Source organism: Bactrocera tryoni, chromosome 4, assembly GCF_016617805.1.
Source record: "Bactrocera tryoni isolate S06 chromosome 4, CSIRO_BtryS06_freeze2, whole genome shotgun sequence".
Classification (NCBI taxonomy): domain Eukaryota; kingdom Metazoa; phylum Arthropoda; class Insecta; order Diptera; family Tephritidae; genus Bactrocera; species Bactrocera tryoni.
The window spans coordinates 21,430,723-21,455,320 of record NC_052502.1 but is presented as its reverse complement, the minus strand read 5'-3'; the positions used below and the strand labels follow the sequence as shown (position 1 = coordinate 21,455,320).

Genomic DNA, 24,598 nt, shown 5'->3' with positions numbered 1-24,598 from the left:
TTTTTTGTTTCAAACATGCCACGGTAGCCACAATCCTTTTCCATGCATTTATTTCTTCTTTCATTTTCATAAACTTTTTCTTATACTATCTCTCTGAACTAATTCTTATAAAAATGCTTATGTGCCTAATATAGTATATAAAAAATCTTACATATGTACTTTTAATTCTACACAACTAATTATAAACGTCGTGGATTAATTAAAATTTTCTTCTCTATTTTTTATTGTTAATTTGAAAAAAAAACTATTTATTTTCTATTTTATCTTTTTTTCAAATGAGCTTATGAGAAATTGTCATGTGAAATATCTCATTCATTCGGTATATTTAAATGTAGTGCAATTTCTATTAACATTTAAGCTAAAAAAAAAACATATAATAAAAGGTATATGTATATGTAAATGTTAAAGAATAGCATATGTATTAGCAACTACTCATGAAACATACAAATAATGTATCATGTATAACATTGCAGTGATCCACATTAATGTTTGTAATTATAAATTAAGTATGAATTAATTTTATCTTAATAATATTAAAAAAGTAAAACTGAAAATAACTATAAAAAACTATTTATGAAATTACTTTACAAAATAAATGTATGTACACATATTTTCCTTCGAAAGCGTTGTTTTACTACAATTTATCCTTTCAAAAAAATATTAAATTGTTAACTTCGGCTGCACCGAAGCTATAATACTAATCACAGGGGTATGGCAGCTGTATGCGATAGTGTTCCGATCTTAATAAAATGTTTGGACAAAAATGTTTTGAAAATTCGTGAAGATATCTCGGCAAGTATAAAAGTTACATGCAATAGTGTTCGGTTATCGGTGATTCCGAAAAATGAACAGCTTCTTGAGGTGGAAAGAACGTAAGCAACATTTGAGATCGATATCTCAAAAACGGAAGGACAGATGGACATGGATAAATGGACTCAGCTCGTTACGCTGATTGTTTATATTTACATTTCTAAGGGTCTCCCATGCTTTCTTCGGTGTATTACAATCTTCGTGGAAAACTTAATATAACCTTTTCATAGTGTAACTTTTAAAAAATTACAATGCTGGTGATGTAAGTAAGTTGTACAAAAATCATTAAATAGGCTTATTAACATTTACCAGGCATAATAAAATAGTTCTAAACAAGTTCCCATAACAGTAACCGAAAGGACCTGTGTCTCAGGCTTAGATTATTTTCACCACATGTGATAGCACTGTGAGACATGTCGTATGCTTTTTTTAAGCAAAATAACCATCTTAGTATTGTTAAATATACTGCTTTCACATTTTTAATAATTCTCTAAAATTTGATCTTTGCTGTAAAAAATGTTTCCACCATATTTTTAAAAGTTCAATTCTATGGTTCTGTTTTACCAGTTGTACTTCTTTTTCACCACCTAATTGTCGTTTGCAACACTACTTTTGTGCAACTCTGTTGTTACCGGAAGATAACACTTGATACAATTATTTATTATATTTTAGCCTACAGCTTCTATGTCAAATTATTTACACTTAAAAGAAAAAAAGAGTATTACTTCGAACGATTTTTAACATTTTTAAAGCCAAAATTTATTTGGATACTTAGGAATAAAAGAATGGATGCCTTCGCCTTCTTTCGATTTATTGCAAACGATATATTAAGATATGGCAGCTCTACTTTTATTTCACGAAAAGTGCTTGAGCGAAAACGAAATCGACGAAACTGCTGAGAAACGATTCGATTAGTCGCTCGAAGAAAGTCGGAAGAAGAAAAAGTGTTTTTAAATATAGCTGCAGTAAAATTTAAAAATTTTGGGTGCATTTCCTCTCAGATTGCACTATTTTAATCGACCTAAACAAAGGATTCGCCGCAGAAACGCAAGCAGGCAAAAAACGCTGAAAACATTTCAAGTGCATCGCGATAAGTGACGGTAATTTTCTTCGGAAATAATAGCCCTAGTTACCGGCGTAGTGTTTGTGTGCCGAATTTTGAAAAAGGAAAGAAATCAGTGGAGTAAATGAAAATATTATTTCCTACATTTCAGTCTGAATTTATATGAAAATTAAAAAAACAATTGCATTCAAGTGTTTGTATTGTGTGCAGCAGAGGCAAAAATATATCAAACAACAAGCTGAGTTGAAGCTTAAAACAAAAGCGGTGAATATCCTTATAAATTTCTTTGTGTAGTCAGTGTTTTTGTTTTTGTATGCAGCTAGGTAGGATATATACCTATTTATTTAAGAGATTCGATTATGGGCGGCAGCTTCCTCGCAGAATTTTTATGCCGCCTAATACCGGCTTTGGACTTAGCGTTGCTTCGTTTGCGTCTGCACATAAAAGGGTGTGTGCTCTTTCCAATGGAAAGTTTGGCGAAGGCGACGTCAACGGCAGTTATATATATGGTTATATTGACAAGAACTATGCAGACGACGTTTGCGCGAACTCCAAACCAGCAACAACAAAGGTTTATTTCGTTTGCGAAAAGCCAAAAAAGATAAGAGAAAAACCAGAAGAGCGCATACAATTCTCGAAGCTGATCGGGTAACAGAGAGCATAATACTCTGTGTGTATTGCAGATTCGATTACTCCCTATAATTTGTTTTGCTGATTATTAAATATAATCATTTTTAAATAGAAGTTAAGTACATATGTAGATCGAATCTAAAAATATTAAAAAAAAAATAATTAATTGCTACAAAAACGGCGTGAGTAATGTGGTATTTAACTGGTAACACTTCAACAGCGATAAGCGAGCGGTGTTTGTTTGTCATGTTATCGTCGCAAAGTTATAATAACAACAATAAGCGGCCACAATCGCTGAAAACACAGCCAAACCATCAAAAACATTAATTTTTGTTTTTGTTCCGGTATTCAATGTTTATATGTAAGTGTCGCTTTGCCGGGCGGTGTTGATGGGGTGGGAGGGTGAAACTATTGGGGCGAAATGAATGGCATATGAATTAGTTGTTATCCATTTTTGTATTCCAGGATATCACTTGAGACAAGTTTCAATCTTTTCAATATTTTGTATAGTATATGATATTTAAAGCACCTTATTTGTATGATTTTATGACAACATCCCAAAAGCGCGTCTATTAGTCATCGTTATGAATCATCATTTGTGTTAGTTTTCAATAATTACTTGATAACACAATTATCACAAGCCGTGAAAATATCAGCAATACAGAATGCACACATTGCAGGATTAAGTACTGTGTGTGTGTAAAGATTGTATGTACATACATACATAGTGTTGCATTCATTGCTATCAGTTAGCCATTATAAAATTTAAATTTTCCATTTAAGGTACATTCACTTAATGAACAATGAAACTATACATATTCGCGGTTCGTACTCTTAGTGTTATTTATTTATTTTTGTCGCCTACTTTGCTGGTATAGCGTAGCCGAGACATTCGATTGATTGACCAAGCTTATCCATTTGTCCTTGGGTAGCAGCTTTTTTCAGCGATGCGCCCATTCAACGTTCAATCAACCCTCTGTCGGTATATAAGCAGATATCTACAATGGTAAGCTTAATGACGTTGTTCCCCTAGCTATTGCCATTCCTTACGTCCACAAGAAAAAAGTTCAAAAAAAAAAAAATTAAATAAAAAATCAAAGAAACACACGGTCTAGGTCGGAATTACGACTCTGTCTTTTTCTATATCTGTTTGCACTTCGAAACGATGCCAGTTGCATACACTGCAACGATTCATAGTTTTCTTTGCCGGACACCATGTCCAGCACTTTCTATTGTTACGAATTCGTATGCGTCTTTATCGCACAGTGTCAACAGAAAGAAAACGCACATAAAATACTAAGCACAAAAAACTCTCCAAAGCTTTAAACTAAACCTAGAATGAAATATAATATAATTGTTAACATATGCATATGAGGATGGAATCAGTGCGAAAAAATGTATATGTGTTGATGTTACTGGCAATTTGCACACTTTTCATATAAGTATTTATACAAAAATATGCAGTACATATGTGTATGTAAATATTTCTATATTCAACGTTAATGATTAGCGATATATGAATACTAAAGAGTTACAGCTCAGCGTGTTGTGACAATTGTGGAGGTGTATATCTGCGCTTTAGTCAACTGGTTGCTAGAAATTAACTGACCTCATTTATACATGGGATCTCCATCAGTCACGCACGCTTGCCCACTTTCCATTTTGCTAAAAGAGAATAGCTTTTTATCTAGGTTTTTATGTTTTTATTTGCAGAGATTTATTTAATTTTGCTTTAGGGCTTGGTATTGATTGAAAAAATGCTGACGGGGAGGAAGCTGTAATATCCAATTTTTAGTAAATAAAATAGTACTAAGTATAACATTTTTTCTGGGATATTTTATTTTTTCTGTAAGTTATTTTTATTTTTCAGAGTTGCAATTTTTTTAATTAAAAAATGTTGTATTAAAAATTAAATATGTAATTCCGGGTTTGAGCATTGTGATTTTGAATATCTTGAACTAAATTACTTTTTCATTTTAATAGTAATTTAATGAAAATTTATTTTTTAATCTCAAAACTCTTTGATTAAAGATTGAGGAAATATTTTTTAATTAAAAACCTTTAGTAAAAAATGAAAAAAACTATTTTTCAAATTAAATGTTGTTGAAACACTATAAAAAGAGCAAATAAATATAAAAAAGAGCTATACTATGTTGATATTTTATTGAAAATAAGATTTCCTTTTCAGAAGATAAGATAACTAAATTGACAGAACATGAGGTAAACAAACGCGTAAAAATGTAAATTCTAAAACAATTTCTTTCCCTTTTTTAAATTATAAGCTTGGGATTAATTTGTTCTCTTTCCAGTATTGGAGTAAATAAATTAAAAATGTTTAATTTTAAGCAGAGTATTTGGGTAAACATTTATTGTCATCATATTGGGTATTTATTTACTTTTTTTAATTCAAAATTTTTAATTAACATTTTTGGGTAAAAATTATTTCAAATGTTAAATTATTTTTTTAATGCATTATTTGCAACCCTGAATGCGACAAAAAATTACATATGTTTAGATTAAAATACAATTTGAAACCGCAATTTAGCTATAATTCATATTATGAAATAATTATGACTTGAATCATTTTTCTAAAGACTTCGAAAGTTTTGCTAATAATTTTATTAATATATTTTAATTTTTCTGTTGTTGTTGTTGTTTTAACGGTTATCAGTCCCCGTTAAGATGGTAAGGGTCATCTGTGTTGTCATCGAAGCCATCTAACGGGAGGCCCAGGAAACGTGCTGTTTCGACGGGGTCGGACCAAAGGGAAAAGGGTGTTAGATGTGTGGGGTTGGTAGGGCATGCAAAGAGGTGGTCAGTATCATGCGGAGACTAGTTGCATGCAGGACATACATTGGTTATGTCTGGGTCAATTCTGGATAGGTAGGAGTTTAACCTGCTACAATATCCAGAACGAAGCTGCGCTAGGGTCACTCGCGTTTCTCGCGGCACCTCGAGCTCTTCGTCTGCGATGGGTGGTGGTTTGACTCCAAGAACGCCATTCACAGGAGGGGAATCGATGAAGGCGTTAATAGCTCCACTGTGAATGGCGGTCAGTAATTGTAGAAATTCAGTTGCGTCCGAAGTCCGGTCGGCGTACTGTACGACGTCGTCGACATAGTCAAGGAAGGACCTTTTGATGCTCCTAGGAGGCGGTTCCGCTCCAAGCTGATGGCTGCAAAGATGATTTCTACGAAAACATCCCAGCAGGAACTGCTTGGAGAGGAGTTCATTATGCTCCTTACTTAGCATTTAATTTTCCTCAAACCCTTCGGTCCAATTTTTGTATAAGCAATACAAAATTTAAACCACGCTATCCATATATGTAGTTAATAGAATTGTGTGAATAGAAAAAGAGAAGTGCACTTACAGTGGACGCTTGTCGAAATTAAACAGTCGATTGTGTAACAATGAGAAAAAATATTCCTAATAGTTTAAATGTATATTTTGAAACGGGAGAATGGGATATAGGATGTCATTGCCCATTGCGTCGTTAAACAGGTGCAAAACTCAGGTGCTGCAAGTGAATGACATATCAATCGCTTTGTAGGAAATCATATACTACTAGGTGAAAAATAGTGCTCAAACCAAATGAAATATGCACACACACACCCAGGTTGTATGCTGAGCATTAATCTTCAATCAGTGTCCTACTGTTTTCATGAGAACTCAAAGTGGGAGTAATGCCTGTAGCTGTCTTCCTTACCAAGCCATTTGTATCATGAAAATATCCGTTTATATTGCGCCTCTTTCCGCCTGTATTCGTAACTTTTTTTAGTTTTATTTCAGCTTTTCCTCCGCTAAATTATTTAAATTGTGTTCGCCGTGTTGGAAAAGGCCTCAATGCCGCATGTAGGTTGGCTGTTTGACTGGACTGGATGGTGGTACTGGTTGGTTCGTTTTATGTTTTCTTTTCAGCACAAGTGCGACATGAATAGCGAAATCAACTCAGCCGACACAAGCAAGGCATCCAACAACTTGGCAGGAAAACGAACAAATACTACTTCAAGCCGCCAAGCAACTTTTATCTGTTTCCTTTTTACTGATTTTATTGTTATTACCGTACACTTGTCTGATATGTGTGCTTTGTGCGCATTTGTTGTTGTTATTGAAGCATGCAGTATGGTCGATTGTGGTATTCGCTTCATTGTTTAGCGGTGCTCCAGGCTGTTTGGTTATCTTCAAACAGCCTTATTTGTCTTGTTGTTGTTGCCTTGTGGCTTGCAGCAGCAAACAACACGACGATGACGACGGCATCGCGACAACGACAACTTGTCCAGACTATACTGGTGTCTCCAGTGTCACTGCAGCATGAATGCCAAATACCATGCAATGGCCTTAATAGTGTAATCGTCGAGGAAATTCTTGCAACGGGGCAAACCGTTTGCCTTACAACAACATATGTGTGTATAAATGAAAATTTAGTTAATGTACTATGGCTTGAATCGCAAATTTTTCGGACCAAAAGCAGTTTATACAAGGAGCTAGAAATTGGTAACTTTTTTTCCAACAAATGTTATCACCTTCTTGTTTAATGAACTGAAAATAAACTAACTAACTGCTACTATACATGCAATAGACCTGCATTGTCAAAAATAAATATGAAAACACTTTAGTGTTCACAATCTTGACATATTTACATCTTGACAGCAGAAAAGAGTGCAAAATTCGCTAGCAGAGGAGTACCAAATCAAAGATGTCAGATATAAAGCAAATTTAATGTCAAAAAAGTATATTTTAGGTGATTATAATCACTTGCAAGATAGAAAAACACACATTTTAGTGTTTTTAAAGTATTTTTATTTAATAGATAATCATGCAACAATAATAGATTTTTTTCGAAAAATGTTGGATTCATATGACTCCGTAGGCGATGAGAATTTTTTTCTTAAAATTATCTAAAGTCCAAAAAAATATCTTACAATAGTTGAATACAGTTAATGATCGAAGGTCTAATCAAAAATTTGATTTTTGACAAATTGGTGGTTTCCCAAAAAAGGAATTTTTTGTGAAAAATTGTGGCTTAACAAGTCGAAATTATCATCAAAAACTCCTATCATTATCTGACAAACATATGTAAGAAGTTCGTGTGTAAATTTCAAATCGATCCAAATTTTCTTACAAATACACTCATATCTCCGAAACTAATTGCCGGATCAGCTTCAAATTTTCGGGGAATATTTTCAAAAATATGAAAATAAAACGATTAAAAAAAGCATTTTTTTGAAATTTTAATCATATAACCCTTTAAAATAACCTTTAAACGATATTTAGTTTAGTATCAAGGACTTTGAATTCAATTTAATAATGTGTATACTAATTAAGTTCATTATTTTTACTTATTCCTCAAATACATATATATTCATATTTCTATGTTTTGAATATCAGCATGCCACTTTGTTTCAAAGTGTTTACCGTACTTCCAGTACGAACTCATCTTGCCTGATAGCTGCATAAATGTCATCAATGGAGCAGAAGACAGTTGCCAAGTTTTTCTCAATATTTTTTGTTTTGTTTGCTGTTTTTGCTGATTGCATTGCTGCCATTGCCGCTTTCGCAGATGTCTTTATCCATATATCCACGTAGGAAAGATTGCCTTCCTTATATGTACATATTTTGTGGCCTCTGTTAAATGTTTTTCGCTCTTTTATTGTACATATGTATTATTGTATTTTCTTCATTTTTTAACTTCCGCTGCAGTATGCAACAAAGCGTAACCGATATTGCACCGAACTTGCGAGTCCACAGTCAACAGTAGCCACAAACAAAAAATGTGCATAGGGACCCCCTGGATTTTGACATTTTGTAGTTGATTGCCAGCCGTTGCGCTTGTGTGATGGAATATTTATATATGTATATACATATTTTATAAAAATGAAGTGACACATTCGTTCCTGTAAACCGCAGAAGGGTACGAGAGAGCACATCGTTAATAAGTACACCGGAATGATTGGTGAGCACTGATTTCCTTGAGTCAGTTGGACTCAGACGGAAGGAAAGAAATGTGTGCACTGTGAGAATAACGAAATTGCGTTACCGGGTCTGATCCCGATGTGTCGTGGGACTAATTAAGTATCCTTCAAAGCTTAACAATCTAAAGCTGCATTGATTTGGGTCAAAAATGATTTAAAATTCAATTTCCCCAAAACTAATTTTTTTTATTTTTACTGAATGCATAGTTGACCAAATGCTTTCCAATGACTCTGTCCACTAGGCAGCATTCTTGAAAGTTTTAGACCCGGAACGAATCCGCAATTTTTCTTGGCAAAATCTCTCAAAATTATTTGGGGAGTGTTTTTTGACTATTTTCTATAACAACATTCAAACACTACTGATACTGGAGTACCGACCTCAAGTTTTGTCCTTTTCTTGTGCTTAATGCCCTCAAACTTATTTAACCTTCGCACAAGCAGTATTAGACTCTCATTCGGCTAACAAGTTACAAGAATAGCTCGAAATCCTAAATGATAAATGAAGATATAGTTGTGACGGTGGTGATTCGAGTGTCCGTCGATTTTGCCAGCTATATGACATTGGTTTTGGCTATTTAATTGGTGGTGGCAGCAAAGAATTCTTGACCGCTTTTTGTTGCAACACAGCAGCTCAACAAATATCTACTTTGTGTATCTAATTTTGAGCAACTCGGCATTTGCTACTTGGCTCGCTTGGGCGGAAACGTAGTGTTTTCAACAGCTTCTGGTGGTGATCGTCGTGGTGGTGGTGGTGGTAGTACACATAGTGCTGATAGTGTATTGGGGTTCACAATGTCGACTCTTCTCATTTGTACTGCTCCGCGTTAGCGGTGGTGGCATAATTCACACTTGTCCGCCACTTACCAACAAATACCAAAATAAACGCGAAAGGCAGAGCAAGTTGCGAGCAACCCTCTTCGAAACCGGTGGGCTCTAGTGGTGGCATTGTATCCATATTTGGTTATTTCAACTATACAGCATATTCGTCGAAGTGTTTTGCCCTGCATTGCTGCTTGGACGTGTTTATTTGTTTTTGTGTGTTTTCTTTTGCTTTCTCATTTTCTTTGCACCGGCTACTGGGCCGCTGCATTTGTTTTGCCTTCAGGAGAGAGCGTTGGAAAGTAAAAGAAAAATACGCTCAATGTTTGTTGCAAGCGTCGTACGCTCGTGTTGCTTGTGGCGCCTTGCTTCCACCTACACAGTAAACGGAATTTTTATTTTTGATTCACTAGCTCGGCTCAGTTGGTTTTTTATTCCGCTTGATGGCGACATTAATTGAGTTTTAACGCATACTATACATTATTATTATAATTTTATATAAGCGTTTGTTGTTGTTTTGTGATTGAAATGCATTTTGGCGTGAGGAATGTGCGTTAGTTGCCTTGAACCATGTGAATAGCATTAATATTTTAATTGGTAAATTATTTTAGTTGTGTCATCCAGTGCCATGTCTTGTTGAATTGATGAAAAATATTAGGAATAATTCAAAATGGGGCAGAAAACAGTGCCAACTTGAACTTGTGAGATTGTGTTAGGCACAAGTTTTTTGTGGAATAATTTTGGTACCGGGATATAAATGTGTAAACAAACAGATGTTAGTGAATTGTGGCCACTTTATTGTACTTTTCTATTTATATTTATTAATGGTTTTCCATATAAGAATTTGATTTTGACCAATCAGTTTGTATGACAGCTATATGGTAGAAAACTCCGATTTAAACAATTTCTACGGAGATTGTACTTTTGCCTTGAACATTAGTCCCGGCCAAATTTCGTTAAGATATCTTGTCAGATACAAAAGTTTTCTACCGTATACACTTACTGCTTTTTGATCGATAAGTTTGTATGGCAGCTATATGTTATAGTGGTCCGATATCGCGGTTCTGACAAAGTTAATATATCCTGTACAGGGTATAATTACTATTTATTTAATCTAACATCAATAATCAATCATAAATTTTGGTATTAAACTTTTAAAACCCTTAAAGCAGAAAAAAATTGTTTAACTAATTTTTAACCTAAAAAATTTTCGCTTGTAGTAAGCATAAAACTACGAATAAAATTTAAAATATGAAATTTATTTTTTAAAATACGACAAAGAAAGCTCATTTTTTAAACTACACTTTTTGGTATCCATAACCGTTATATTTTTTAAAAGAAAATTTCTATATTCCTTTAATTCGCAGGTATAATACAATCAAATTGCCAAAGTCATCTATTGACTGTTTAAGCTACCATCAAGATGGCGTGGCGCTTTAAAGCATCCAAATACAAGAATGCCGCACCGATCGTCCCGAAGCCGGAGGCATGCATACGTGACATCTGTGTGGGATCGTATCAGACCTTCGGCAATAATATTGCGGCTTCAGCCGCTTTTATGGCCTTCAATTGGGAACACACGGGTTCGAGTGTTGCTGTGCTACCATTAGACGATTGCGGGCGCAAGAGCAAAATAATGCCATTATTACATGGTCATACAGATACTGTAACTGATTTAGAATTCTCACCCTTTCACGATGGACTCTTGGCCACAGCGTCACAAGATTGCCTCGTTAAAATCTGGCATATACCGGAAAAGGGGCTGGAGGCATCACTTTCCGATCCCGAATGTGTGTTTTCACACAAGCAACGTCGCGTAGAGACTGTCGGGTTTCATCCAACAGCCGATGGTTTGCTACACTCCACCGCTGTCGGTTGTGTGACACTCTTCGATATAACAACACAAAAGGAACTTTTCTGTAAGTATTGAAGACTGAAGTTATATTTGTGGTTAATATTATACTTTATTTATCTCTTCTATTTTTTTGTAGCTAATAATGAACATCCCGAGGTCATACAGTCGGTAAGCTGGAAACAGGATGGCACAACACTTGCTACTAGCTGCAAGGATAAGAATGTGCGCATATTGGATCCACGCATTGCTGACTCGCCCATACAAATGGTCGCAGATTCACATCAGAGTATTAAGGATTCTCGTGTCGTATGGTTGGGCAACCAGACGCGTATACTGACCACCGGTTTCGATTCCGCACGTTTGCGTCAGGTTATCATACGTGATTTGCGTAACTTTTCAGTGCCGGAGAAGACATTGGAGCTCGATTGTTCCACCGGTATACTTATGCCACTGTACGATCCCGACACAAATATGTTATTCCTTGCTGGAAAGGGTGACACAACCATTAATTATCTAGAAGTGAGCGACAAAGATCCCTACCTGACTGAAGGTCTGCGTCACACCGGCGAACAGACCAAAGGTGCTTGTTTGGTACCAAAGCGCGCGCTTAAAGTAATGGAAGGCGAAGTGAATCGTGTGCTGCAGTTAACTTCCAACATGGTTATACCCATTATGTATCAGGTGCCACGGAAGGTAAGTTAAACTTAGAAAGAAGAGCAAAGCTTATAATATTTTTTAATGTTTCTTAAATCCCCGCAGACTTATCGCGATTTCCATAGCGATCTCTACCCGGAAACCACGGGCTACAAGACCGAACTCACGGCCAGCGAATGGTTCGGTGGCGCCAATATGCCTGTGCCAAAGATGAGTTTGGATCCCGCAAAGCGTGAACTGGGCGACTCACCAATAATTGTAAGTAAATATAATGTTGTAACGGTTAGTTAGGCGTATTTACAAAAATGTACAAACATACACAATTCGATTTTCAACTATGCATTTAACTTTGCTCTGTGTCCACCATTCGTACTCATTTTTTGTCTTGTTTCCAATCTCTATTTCTATCTACAAACATTTAAATTAACTGAATATATTCGAATCGCCATAACGGACACTACCTCAATCATTAGGTACATCGTGGTAATTTGAGTGATTTAATTAAAAATATTGAAAACAAAAAAGTATGCAACAAAACACCAACCCTAAAATCGCCTAACAATGCGATGGTCTCAAGTAATGTGTTGCAACAACAACGCAACGGTAATGGCAACAAACATTTCTCAATGAAAACAAGTATAGAAAATGAAAAGGACGATAACGAAAAAGCGCGTTTGCACGACAGCAACGCCAGCGAAACGGAAAAAGCTGAGGAGCAAATTGGTACCGTGGGATTTACTAAATCCGAATTGCTACGTAAATTCGACAACAAATATAAAACTGATTCAGAGAAGGATGGCAAAGATACGGAATTGATGCGACGCTTTAGTCGCGAATCACCTGCTGATGAGTCAACCGGCAGCAGTGAGGATGCCTCAATTGCAAATGCGGCAGATTTATCATCGCCACAGCAGCAGCAACGTGAACGCGAGGGCAGTAGTGGCAGCGTTGGTAGCGGTGTAACCTCACCACCGCGTCCGATGCCGCGTACTTCGCGTAATAATTCTCTAGGCGATGCAGCCACAACTGCTGCACTCGCAAGTGGTGGTGGTGGTGATGAGGTTATGCCGCGACCACGTCCACGCACCACGGCTGCAGCCGCTTACAAGGTGTGCAGGTTTTTTGCTGTGAAGAATGTAACTGATAATTTATTATCACGGATCAGACCGAAGTGCAGAGTTGTAATAAGAGAGAAAACAAGAGCGAAAGAAATTTTGTGGAGAGGAAGAAAATGAGAGCGCATAAAAGACTAGAAAAGTGAGGTTAATTACAAATAAAAATTGTTAGTTTTTGTTGTAGCAGCACTAATTTGCGAAACCTGTGAGGGTTACAAATACCCAAATACCTGTATATGTTGTATTTGAAATTTGTGAGAAAAGTAAATCTTCTATAATAGAGAGAGTAATCTTTTATAAGACTTCAGTGTGTCTAAAAGTGTTTTTTTTTTCAAGGGATAGAATGACAAGGGCACGGGCTGTTTTTTTTTGTTGTTAAGTATATCATGTATAAATTATAGTTGTTGTCGTTGGCGTCCTGTCACCATTCGTCTCGAAATTTGTATGTGTATATTGCCACTATGATATTTTTCATTCTATGTCAACGCATTTGTGTAAACATTCCACAAAAAATATTTCCAAATAGTTGATCTTGTTGTTGTAGCGGCAGAAAACGTTTTTGAAATCATTTTGAGAAATGGTGCCGAGTTGACAGTCCTTAGCCAAATAATTTTTAGATACTAGTGAATAGTCAGCTGTAAACTTATATCGTACCGGCTAAGTATAGTGGCTCACTTGACTCTCTACTTTATTGTAACTGCACTTCCGTCTGAAGAAGTTTGTAGGCTTGAACCTGATTATTGCTATAATTTCTGTTCTTTTGACATTTTCAGTTCTTCAATTACGTTTTGTGTCGTTGTTGCACTGTTTTTTTTTTATAATTTTGTTGTGGTTATATTTGCACATGCACCAGTAACAATATTTCCATTTGTTGTTTGCTTATCCGCTCATGTGTTGTTGTTTTTTTTAATATATGGTGGTCTATTTGTTTTGCTGTGAATTTTCACCTGTTCTTTCATTTCTTATTTACCTTTACCTTTGATTTATTTAAAATTTTCATTGTCACTTTTATCACAACACATGCCCCAATCATTTTCGAAGCAATATTATGCATAAATTATATATAATTTTTATTGTGTTTTTGTTCACCCAGCCACGCCTTGGACCCAAACCATTTTCCAGCAATTCCGGCGATGTTTCGTTCGACAAAGTTTTCGCTGTGCCAGTTGCTCCTGGTTCTCAGGAAAATATACATCATGCTTCTACCGCAGGATCGGCTGACAACGGTGGCGATAGTTTTGTTGCGCCAGCACCACCTGCCCCACTGGCGGCCACAACACCAAACAAACCCGATCTGATTGTGGAGATCGAAATTAAAAGTGAGTTGAAGAATTTTTAATTTAATCTTTTTATTATTGTAACTTATACTTTTTATTTCGCCAACAGAACCCAATGCTGATAATGCCGGCGACAGCAGCGTACAGAAATCTCTGTCGACTTCTGAGCGTCGCAAGGTATGCAAAAAGTTGTCAAAATATAACAAAATTATTCAAAAATCCTAAATTTTTTGCTTATGACTTATTAACCAAATTGTGAAATTAATGTATTAACTTTACAAACTAACACTAAACTAACTAATTTAAATATGCTAACCTAATTAATTCTTTCCTTCAATTGCTAACCATATTTCGGCAACAAACATATACACACACTCACTCACTACAACACAGTCCTCGGCTGATGCTGATGAATCGCCCGATAAGGTTACTGCTTTTTACCTTTATCTTTGTCGATTTTATTTTTGTCTTAAGTTGAATGGAAAATAAATGTTAACCCTTTTTATTTAGATTTTCGAGCAAACACATTCGGAGTCTTCGGAGAACTCTACGGAAGGTGATGATAAACCTGATGCGGAATTGCGTCGTTTCTCGGCTGCGCGAAACAGTATTGCCGAAAGGCGTCGCTTGTATGAGAGCCGTTCGAAGAGCACGGTCGAGGAGAAATCGCAATCGCCAGTGCCACTGTAAGTTTGAGCCTAAAACGAAAATTTTAGTTAGCTGATCTTAGATTTTAGTTGAATAACAAAAAATTAGTATTTGATTGTTGATTTTTATACCCTAGAAGTTCTGGAGATCATAAAATATGTATATGAAGTGATCAGTGTTCAGATTGGATCATTGCGATAAGACAAAGATCTTTTTATACTCCTTTATGCTCTGAGAAATGCCCCTTTAAGAGTATTACAGCTTCGGTGCAGCCGAAGTTAACGTTTTTCTTGTTTCTTATTTTTTTACGCAAACGCTGTTTTTTCGTTTTTCAGACGTCGCGAACTCTCCAAGGGCGAACCATTTAAACCGCAACAACAGGCCAATTTGGTCACACCAACAGCCGATGTCAAACGTATTTCTGCACCCGAGGGTAAACTCTTAGAAGAGCGTCGTCGCAATGTCACAACAACTGTGGATGGTGGCGCTGCCATTAAGAAGTCTGCAACTGAAGCGGCAATAACCACCACACACAAACGCACTTCGACTGTTTTCGGCAAAGTTTCGAAATTCCGTCATCTTAAAGGTACGACCGGTCACAAATCCACACACATTGAGAATCTACGCAATCTCAGTCGTCAGATACCTGGTGAATGTAACGGCTTTCATGCCAACCACGAACGTGTCGCTGTGCCCTTATCGGGTCCTGGCGGTAAAATTGCCATATTCGAGTTAAGCCGTCCGGGTCGTCTACCCGACGGTGTTATACCATCTTTGGTTAACGGCAGCAACATAATGGATTTCCAATGGGATCCATTCGATTCGTCACGTTTGGCTGTGGCCTGTGACGATGGCATAGTTAAGTTGTGGCGTATACCAGAAGGTGGACTCAATGAGCCAACGAACACGCCGGAACGTGAACTCATTGCACATTTGGATAAGATTTACTTTATACGCTTTCATCCGTTGGCCGAAGATGTGCTCTTAACGGCCAGTTACGATATGACAATTAAATTATGGGATTTACATACTTTGGAAGAAAAAATACTATTAACCGGTCACACCGATCAAATATTCGATTTGGCCTGGAGCCCTTGCGGTAAGATGGCCGCCACCGTGTGCAAAGATGGCAAATTACGTGTCTACAATCCACGCAAGTCGGAGACGCCCATACGTGAAGGCAATGGTCCTGTGGGTACGCGAGGTGCACGTATCACTTGGGCGCTGGAGGGTCAATATATCGTTTGCACTGGCTTTGATAAGTGAGTACAAGCATTTATTATTGGGTGCAATAACACACACATATACATACATATATAAAGTATTTTTATAATCCATAATTTTCCATTTTCCTTTTGTAGAGTTTCGGAGCGCCAAATAAGCGTATACAATGCACAAAAGCTGAATGCACCATTGAATACGGCCAGTCTAGATGTCTCGCCATCCATACTGATACCTTACTATGATGAGGACAGTTCGACATTGTTTGTGACGGGCAAAGGTGACTCGACCATTTACTGCTATGAGATTACGGATGAGGAGCCATACATTTGTCCTTTATCGCATCACCGTTGCACATCACTGCATCAAGGTTTGAGTTTTCTCACCAAAAATCATTGTGACGTTGCGAGTGTGGAATTTTCGAAAGCGTACAGATTAACTAACACGACTATTGAACCGCTGAGTTTCACTGTGCCACGCATTAAGGTATGTGTTATAGATCTTGTTTAGCTCGCAAATAGTAGGAGTACTTACAGCCATTTTTTGGTTTTAGAGCGAACTATTTCAAGACGATCTTTTTCCGCCAACACGCGTCACATGGAAGCCCACACTGTCTGCGGATGAATGGTTTGCATGCAACGATAGGAAAGCGACTAAGTTGAGTCTGCAGCCTGAGGGCATGGAAGCCTGTAAGTGTTCTTCGCAATATTTAATATTAATTTCTTTCTAAGATCCTAATCTATCTAATCCTTACACAATTTATTGATTTTTCTTTTCAAGTATCATCCATTCAGCAAGTCGCCCCCGCTAAGAAGATAGAGCATGCGGGCAATGGCAGTAGTGGAGGCGCAATGACTCGAGCGGAATTCGAGAAGAATAAACAACAAGAGGTGAGTAAATGATATAGAAGCTGTGTTCATTATACTCTGAAGATAAGTTTGCCACGAAGTTTGTGAAGAAAGAAAAATCGGATCGAGCGTAACGAGCTGAGTCGAAGTTTTTAATTTGTCTAAACCTTCGATATCGTACTACTATGGCACATTCGCAAACTGGACAAAGGAGTACAGATTTGACTTTAATACTGCAGTCGATGGCAATAAGATTCCGACTGTCAATAACCGTAAGATTTTAGGTGCGACTTTCGACCAACTGTGCTCCTTCACACGAACCGCTATTATTGCCAAGTACAGAGCTGCAACAAAGTCCTTAAGTCGCTAGTCGGCAAGGCCATAAAAGGCCATCGGCCGGCCGGTCCTTAACTACTGGTCGCCTGGATGCAGTGAAACGCAGACGAGGAAGCTGCAAACATATCAAAACACTGCATTCCACACTACGACGAGATGTCTCTTGATGTCTCCCATTGAACATCTGCATTGTAAGTCTCGTATGCTCCCAATTAAGGAGCATAATGAATTCCTCTCCAAGCGGTTTATGCTGCTTTCGCAAAAATCATCCCTGCAGTTACCTGCGTGGAGGCGAACCGTCTCCTGGGAGCATCAACAACGCCGACTACATAAAACAATACACCGAGCAGACTTCGGACACAACTAACTTCAGACATACACTGACCGCCATTCACAGTGGAGCCGTTAATACCTTCACTGACTCCCTCTTAGTGAATGGCGTACTTGGAGTCAAACCACCACCCATTGCAGACGAAGAGCTAGAGTTGCCGCGAGAAACGAGAGTGACCATTGCGCAGCATCGTTCTGGATACTGTAGACGGTTAAACTCCTACTTATCCAGAACAGACCCTGTCATATCAAACATATGTAGGTCCAGTGTGCAATGAGTCCCTGCATGGCACTATCCACCTCTTTGCATGTGCTAACGCTACACATCTGACACCCTTCTCCTTTTGTTCCGACCCCATCGAAACAGCACGTTTCCTGGGCCTACCGTTGGATGACGTCGATGATGACTTATCTAATTCTTAGCATCCTAACGGGGACTAGCTACCCGTTAAAACAACAACAACCATTGTAGCCTATAGCTGTCATAAACTGATCGATCAAAATCGAGTTGTTTAACTGCTAGATTAAATATCAATGTATAGAATGGCCACTTCTAGTTTTTTCTTCTTAACTGGGCTGCGATAGAAATTACTCTAACTAAGAATTCATATTTCTCTCTCTTTTTCAGATTCAAAAGTCAGTCAGTGCCCGCTTGGAGTACAATACCAAACTGGAGCAGGACGACATGGAAGGTGTGGATGAAAATGAGTGGCAAGAGGATTAAACATTTTGTCACAAGCAAAAAGAAAGCAAAACCAGTCAGTGTGCAACTAAGCGCTGGCATTTAGCAGTATATTACATTAAGTTAATGTTTATGAGCGTAAATGAGTATGGAGCGTGCATACCATTAGATAACTTTTATATGTATGCCTAAGACATACAGACAAATATATATATTTTTTAAAACGTATTTAGAAATTATATTCGTTTTCACAGTACATTCTCAGTTAGAACATTCGAAGCATTTATAATTACATACAACAGTATAACGTCAAATAATTATGCTAAAAGAAAAATTTCATAATACCACTTCCAATAGGAATTGCAACGACATTCGAAAAAAAATCAATCAGTTATATTAAAAACTAAACACTTCCAGGGACAAAATTTACATTACAATGCAAAAAGAACAAAGGTATATAACGCAAAAGACTGCATATAACTGTATTTTAGTTAGTTGGGAAATATTTATGTGAACCGTGAACTTCCTCTTTTATTATAAACTAAATTTATAATTAATGAAACTTAAGCATATTTTTATTAATACTCAATATTTGCCAAAAAAGAAATTCGAACACCAACTCGATGCTAACATTCCACAAGAAAAATTAATTATTAAATATGTTTTGTAATGATTTATAAACGCGTTGTTTACTAAAAAAAAGCGAAATATGTTAAACTGAAATTTGAGGTTATAAGTGAGAATTTTTTAACGCAAAATTGAAGAAGACATTCGACTATCGTATTTAGTTTTATTTGAAGGAAAATGTCTAATTAAAACTGTTGCCATAAGACATGCAAATTCCTCTTGATTATTTACAAATATATAATGACTTTATAATTAAATGGATATTTAAATATATACATGTATGTGTAGTGGATATACTGTGAAATATGCATCTATACATACCGTAATTAAGGCATACAAATTTATGTAATCTATTTTATAACTGATAACTAATGAAATGATTATGATGATTATTATTATAATGACAAAGCTGATGTGACAACTTTTTTCTCTTTAACATACACACATATGTATTTATGTTTATTATCTTATATAATTATCTGTAAATTAATAATTTATAATAACATAAACTACAAAAACATGACAAATTATGTTACAAAAAACTTTTGCTCTCTAGTCTTCGGGTAAAGAATATATATGTATGTACATATATATATTTCGTTTTTGGAAATTTAAAAACTTTCTGCTGGACTACTCGTAAATACTACCTTCAAACAATCAAGCGATAAATGAACCGTTCAATATGCAATTTTCAGCGGCAACATTACTTGTTTGTAATATTTTATGGGTATTGTGCTTCAGAAAGGGAAGGTAAAGAGAATGGACATAGTTGAAATAAAAAGTGCACAAAAGCCGCTTGAAATTTAAAGGAGTTAAGATTCGTTATTTTTTATATTTCAAATATTTCTTACTTCAAATTTTTAATATTTAATTTGATTTTTAATTAAATTTTTTTAAATAATTTTTTATTAATTAAATGTTTTTTTAATAAATTTTTTGGATACTTTTTTTTAATTTTTTTTTTAATAAATTTTTTGAATACTTTTTTAAATTTTTTTTTAATAAATTTTTTAATTTTTTTTAAATAAATTTTTTGGATACTTTTTTTAATTTTTTCTTAATTTTTTTTTACATTAATTTCTTATTTGGTTTTTATTCTACTCCTGTTAAATTTTTTTATATTTGTATTCCATTTTACCCCATTAACGGTCATCTCTCTCGGCCGGTAGTGTCAATCTTCAAAACCCTGCAATTTTCTCATGCAAAATTAAATATAAAAACCTTCAGCTGCTTGGAGGTTATGTAAGCAACTCCATCTGTCCGTAATGAAAGTGTCGTTAGGTTCTTATTATTGCTTTTAAAATTTTGTGGTAATAAATTACACATTGTATTGTACACATTTTGTGTCGACTGATGAACACAGCATATTAAAAAAAATAAATTTCTTTCTAAACATAACATCACAATGTCCTATAGAATATTACTCAACAAGTTAATGTTGTTGCTGTGAAAGCAATACTAAAATATATACTTAAAAAAAAAGAAAACAAATCGCTGCAAACGAAAAGACTTCAATAAAATATTGCCATAATGTTTACATCAATTTTTATACCAGAAAAAATTAAAATTAAAAAGTATTTTGAAAATCTAACAAGTATTTACACTTATTGAGAATTCAGAAAATAACGTACGTTTACCATAATGAATAATGTGATCACAATAACAGTGTCACACTTATAGATACATATTAAAGCAACAACTCAGGCCCACAATATTGGTGCTGGTCGTCGTTCTTACGCAACTTATCGAATAAATAAGGAAAATAAACACATTTACTAAACTTTTAACGACAACAACCGCATACACACTTATAAAGAAGCAATGATATGGATGTCAGCAATAATTTAAGACATACAACCCAACATACATACATACATCAGTAATGATATATTGAACGCGCATAAGCTACTGACAATTGGAAAAAAAAACACCAGTAGTTTTAGTATAACAACAATAAATACGCAACATTTACAACCGCGCCGCTCCGCCCCAATTGACTCAATAACACGGAAACTAATGAATAATAATCGTAAAATTAAGTAAGCAAAACCTTAATAAAAATTTGCGCCCGTTGCAGATAATTAATTTTGATCACGCAATGTTTTGCAATTATTTTTGATATTATGTAAAAATATGTAGAATAATAATTTTAAAATTCATATTCTAATATAACGGGTATTTGAATATTTTTTTATGTTTTTTAAATATATATTTTGTAATATTCGTCCTTTTGTAACAACTATACATTAATAAACAATTTTTGCTTTAATATTTGACAAGATTTCAAAAAAACTTCAATAAAGTCATTTTCAAAAAATAGTTTTGAAACAAAAGAGCAGACTCATCACATAAAAAATAAGAAAAGTAAACACAATATTTATTAAGCATATTAATAATAACAATATTTTATAATATCAATATTAATTTTTGAGTATTAAGTAATAATAAAATAAATATATTTATATATCCAAAAACAAACATTTTTAATTGAAAAAAAATTTCAATTGCCCATAATTAGGTAATTAATATTAAATGTCTTCGTTCAGAAAATAATAAAAATAAAACAAATAATTATAACATTTGAGACTACATGGGCCTCATGAATTTTTTGATTGAGAAAAAAAGTAAAAAGTCAATAATTTGCGGCTGAATGCGCCGAATCCTTCGCGCAATGCCTGTAGGCTGTAGTGGATACATTCCTGATTGTAGAAAACCTGGCATGCTGGTCACCCTGTATATTCTTTTGTTCGCCAAGTAACGGTTGGTGCATAAATTATTGTTTTTTTTATTAAAAAGTGATTTAGTAGGAAATTTTTATACTAACTGTTTGTGTCATGTTTTTTTTTTATTAATGTGTAATCAAATTTTATATTATTATTTCACTTTGTTGAAGACCGTGTGATAGAAAAATTTTATATAGATTATTTAATTAATTTAAAACATTGTGGTACATGCGAAGTATACTGCGAGTCTGTTGTTAACCAGACAGCCTGCTACAAACTAAAAAAACGGAAAAGAGGAGGGGAGGATACCCGGATACACAAGTAAACAACATATTTAAAATTACTACATTATATATATTTGTATTAAACTTTTGCACATTTACATACATCATTAACATCCAAATGATTTATTTTTTGTGTTCGTTCATTTCAAACACATTTCCAATAATACGTATTCTAAAAAAGATTCATTTTATATAATTTTGTAACTCTGTCCTAAATGCTAAAATAGATTTCGTTTGCACAAATATGCGGCGTAATAAGTTTCAAGCGTAAACTGCGGTTATTAATCACAGACTCGAATTAATTTCATTTAAACCTGTATTACTGCCGTTCATATTCCCTTTGTTGACTTTATAAACTTAGCTCTAAAATCTATTTGGCCTTTTTTATATTCACTATTTACACTTGCATATTCTAAATTAATATATAATATATGCATAACTATAATTTATGATGAATTTTATACATTATGAATGTATAATTACTAAAATTATTAAAGACTAAAGTAAATTAAAAGACTGATGTGCAAGTCTCAAATGTGATCTCTACCATTGTATTGTGCCGCTATGTGTCCTTTCGTGGCGAAAGAAATGTTAAAAGTGGGTGCTGCTTGTGGATGGTAGATTAGCTCCGGTGGCTAGCAATTCGGACGATAGTTGCCGCCTAAAGTGCGATCTGTAGCCACAATTGTGGCGCCGGCAACATTAACTTGCTGTTGTTGCTGCTGCTGCTGTTGTTGTGCCGCAGCAATGTGTGGTGTGGCGTTTATAAATATGTTTGCAGTACCAGCACTTGCATTATGAAGTTGCTGCTGCTGCGGCTGTTGTTGAATGTGGTGCTGTTGAGCTTGCACTTGGGCAGCGGTTACATTGTGCGAGGTAGTGACTGGGGCATTGGCGGTATTTAACTGCAGTAGCTGCTGCGTTGCTTGCGGTTGCATTTGTAGACGCAATAAATTCAATTGATTTGCGTTGATAGCGATCTAAGAACAGACAGAAATAATTACGTTGCAGCCATTCTGTGTACGATATGCATTTAACTTACGGGCACATTGGTCAATTCGCCTGTTGGTGTTACCACCTGCTGCAGCAATTGTATTTGTGGTTGTTGTTGGTGCTGTTGATGTTGCGCCAAATTCTGTAAAATTGTCGCCTGCTGGTGCTGCGCAGGATTGGCCGGTGCAGGTGTGGCAGTGAATTGTCCATTTGGACCTGCTGTCAATATAAGCTGTTGTGGTTGCTAATGATCAAAATAATAATGTTTTTAAAAGTGTTTCAACGATATATTTATAAATGACGTTTGTTGTTCACTTTATTTAAAACTAAATGTTTTCACTTACATGAGTAGTTATAAAGTACTGCGGTTGCGCCGGCTGCTGTATGATCTGCAGTTGTGGCTGTGGCGCCGCATTTTGTCCATGTGCTGCATTTAGAGCCTCCGGTGTGGCAATAAAGTATTGCATCTGTTGTGGTTGTGTCGCGGATGGTTGTTGTATTATTTGTAATTGTTGGGGCGCATGCATAGTGGTATGCGCTTGCTGTGTCTGTTGTGGTTGGGCAGTCGCTGTGGCTAAGGTATCGGTATTGAGCGCGCTAAAAGTCAACACTTCACCTTCAGCTGTTTCCATCTTAACGGGTAAAGTCACGGTGCCTGCAGTCATGACAGCATTTGCTCCAGCTGTAGCTGTTGTATTATTTACAGTATTCACGTTGGTACTCTGTTGCTGCGTGTCCTTTTTCTGGCCGCTACTCGTACTGGGTTTTATATCTTCACGCGGCACAATATCAATCAGAAAATCAAATTGATCGTAATTAGCTATAGCCTGTGCAATATCTGATCGTTGAAGTGTGCGTCGTTTGCTTTCTTCAGTGTGTATCCAGGCACGCATTGTAAGCTCTTGTATGAAGTACTCACATGCTTTGGCAAAAAGGAGTGGCGCCTCGGCCGCTATCATCCTTGCATTTTCATCTAATTTCATAATTTTTTTAATTCGTGCCAATGGTAATGCTTGATGTTTGGCATCTACTTGATGTATCGCTCGCACATCTGCCATAATATTCTGCCAGAAGTTGTCAATGGTGGGTGGAGGTTTGCGTACAACAGCCGTGCGCTGTGTCTTCGTTGATTGCTTTTCTTTGGGATTGTTGGGGGCACTACTGCTGGTTACTACCACATCACCCGATATGCTATATGTTGCAGATGATATGATATGGGTGGTATTTAATTGATTGTTGCTACTACCATGCCGACCACCACTGGTAGTGGCAGGTACTGACACAGAGCCGCCACTACTACTCGGCGTGTTGGAGTAGGAGTGCGACATTATTTCAACTGATATTTAAACACTGCACAGTATACTTTAATGTATTGGAATTATATTTTACACGTTATTAATGGCAAATGTGCAAAAAATATGAATTAAATAAGTTTTGGCGTCAAACTAGTCACTGTTGTGTTCCACTTTTTTATTGGTTTCACTACTTTGCTTCCTCTTCCTAATTTAGTCAATCACATCTAAATGTTCATCGAGACCCACGCAATCGATACACAGAAATCGATAAACATAATTATTAAAATCTAAGAAACAAAGAGATTAGTTTGTTGAAATATTATAAAGCAATATTTTTATTTAATGGAGTATTTATATTAGAGATTTACAATAAAGAGCAATGTACTCTGATAATTCAGGGCATTATATTTTACATG

At 35.7% G+C, this 24,598-nt stretch overlaps 2 protein-coding genes across 8 annotated transcripts; one reads left to right on the top strand and one right to left on the bottom strand.

Moving 5' to 3' along the window:
- Positions 1 to 1,740: 1,740 nt before the first annotated feature.
- LOC120774302 (coronin-7) lies at positions 1,741 to 19,295 on the top strand. 7 transcript variants are annotated; one of them, XM_040103828.1, is made up of 15 exons: positions 1,741 to 1,910; positions 2,025 to 2,137; positions 10,662 to 11,213; positions 11,286 to 11,842; positions 11,909 to 12,061; positions 12,277 to 12,912; positions 14,012 to 14,237; positions 14,305 to 14,372; positions 14,589 to 14,621; positions 14,706 to 14,881; positions 15,179 to 16,105; positions 16,205 to 16,550; positions 16,618 to 16,753; positions 16,845 to 16,954; positions 18,207 to 19,295. In XM_040103828.1, the coding sequence occupies exons 3-15, from the start codon at positions 10,718 to 10,720 to the stop codon at positions 18,300 to 18,302; spliced, it is 3,960 nt and encodes a 1,319-aa protein (XP_039959762.1). In that variant the 5' UTR covers positions 1,741 to 1,910; positions 2,025 to 2,137; positions 10,662 to 10,717; the 3' UTR covers positions 18,303 to 19,295. The 7 variants fall into 7 exon arrangements, with proteins under 7 accessions (XP_039959762.1, XP_039959763.1, XP_039959760.1 ...); XM_040103829.1 differs by lacking the exon at positions 2,025 to 2,137; XM_040103826.1 differs by having other exon boundaries at positions 1,741 to 2,137.
- Positions 19,296 to 21,767: 2,472 nt separating this feature from the next.
- On the bottom strand, positions 21,768 to 24,376 carry LOC120775622 (nuclear transcription factor Y subunit gamma). Its single transcript, XM_040105871.1, has 3 exons — positions 23,232 to 24,376; positions 22,937 to 23,131; positions 21,768 to 22,874 (listed from the first exon to the last, which is right to left on the bottom strand). Exons 1-3 carry the CDS (start codon positions 24,213 to 24,215, stop codon positions 22,530 to 22,532), a joined length of 1,524 nt encoding a protein of 507 aa, XP_039961805.1. The 5' UTR covers positions 24,216 to 24,376; the 3' UTR covers positions 21,768 to 22,529.
- Between the last annotated feature and the right edge of the window lie 222 nt (positions 24,377 to 24,598).

Coding starts and splice junctions, on each gene's coding strand:
- LOC120774302 (XM_040103829.1), top strand. CDS start 10,718: ATGGCGTGGCGCTTTAAAGCATCCAAATACAAGAATGCCGCACCGATC. Junction 14,882..15,178: donor TCGCAATCGCCAGTGCCACT/GTAAGTTTGAGC, acceptor TTCGTTTTTCAG/ACGTCGCGAACTCTCCAAGG. Junction 16,551..16,617: donor TCACTGTGCCACGCATTAAG/GTATGTGTTATA, acceptor TTTTGGTTTTAG/AGCGAACTATTTCAAGACGA.
- LOC120775622 (XM_040105871.1), bottom strand. CDS start 24,215: ATGTCGCACTCCTACTCCAACACGCCGAGTAGTAGTGGCGGCTCTGTG. Junction 23,132..23,231: donor AGTACTTTATAACTACTCAT/GTAAGTGAAAAC, acceptor TTTGATCATTAG/CAACCACAACAGCTTATATT. Junction 22,875..22,936: donor GCGAATTGACCAATGTGCCC/GTAAGTTAAATG, acceptor GTCTGTTCTTAG/ATCGCTATCAACGCAAATCA.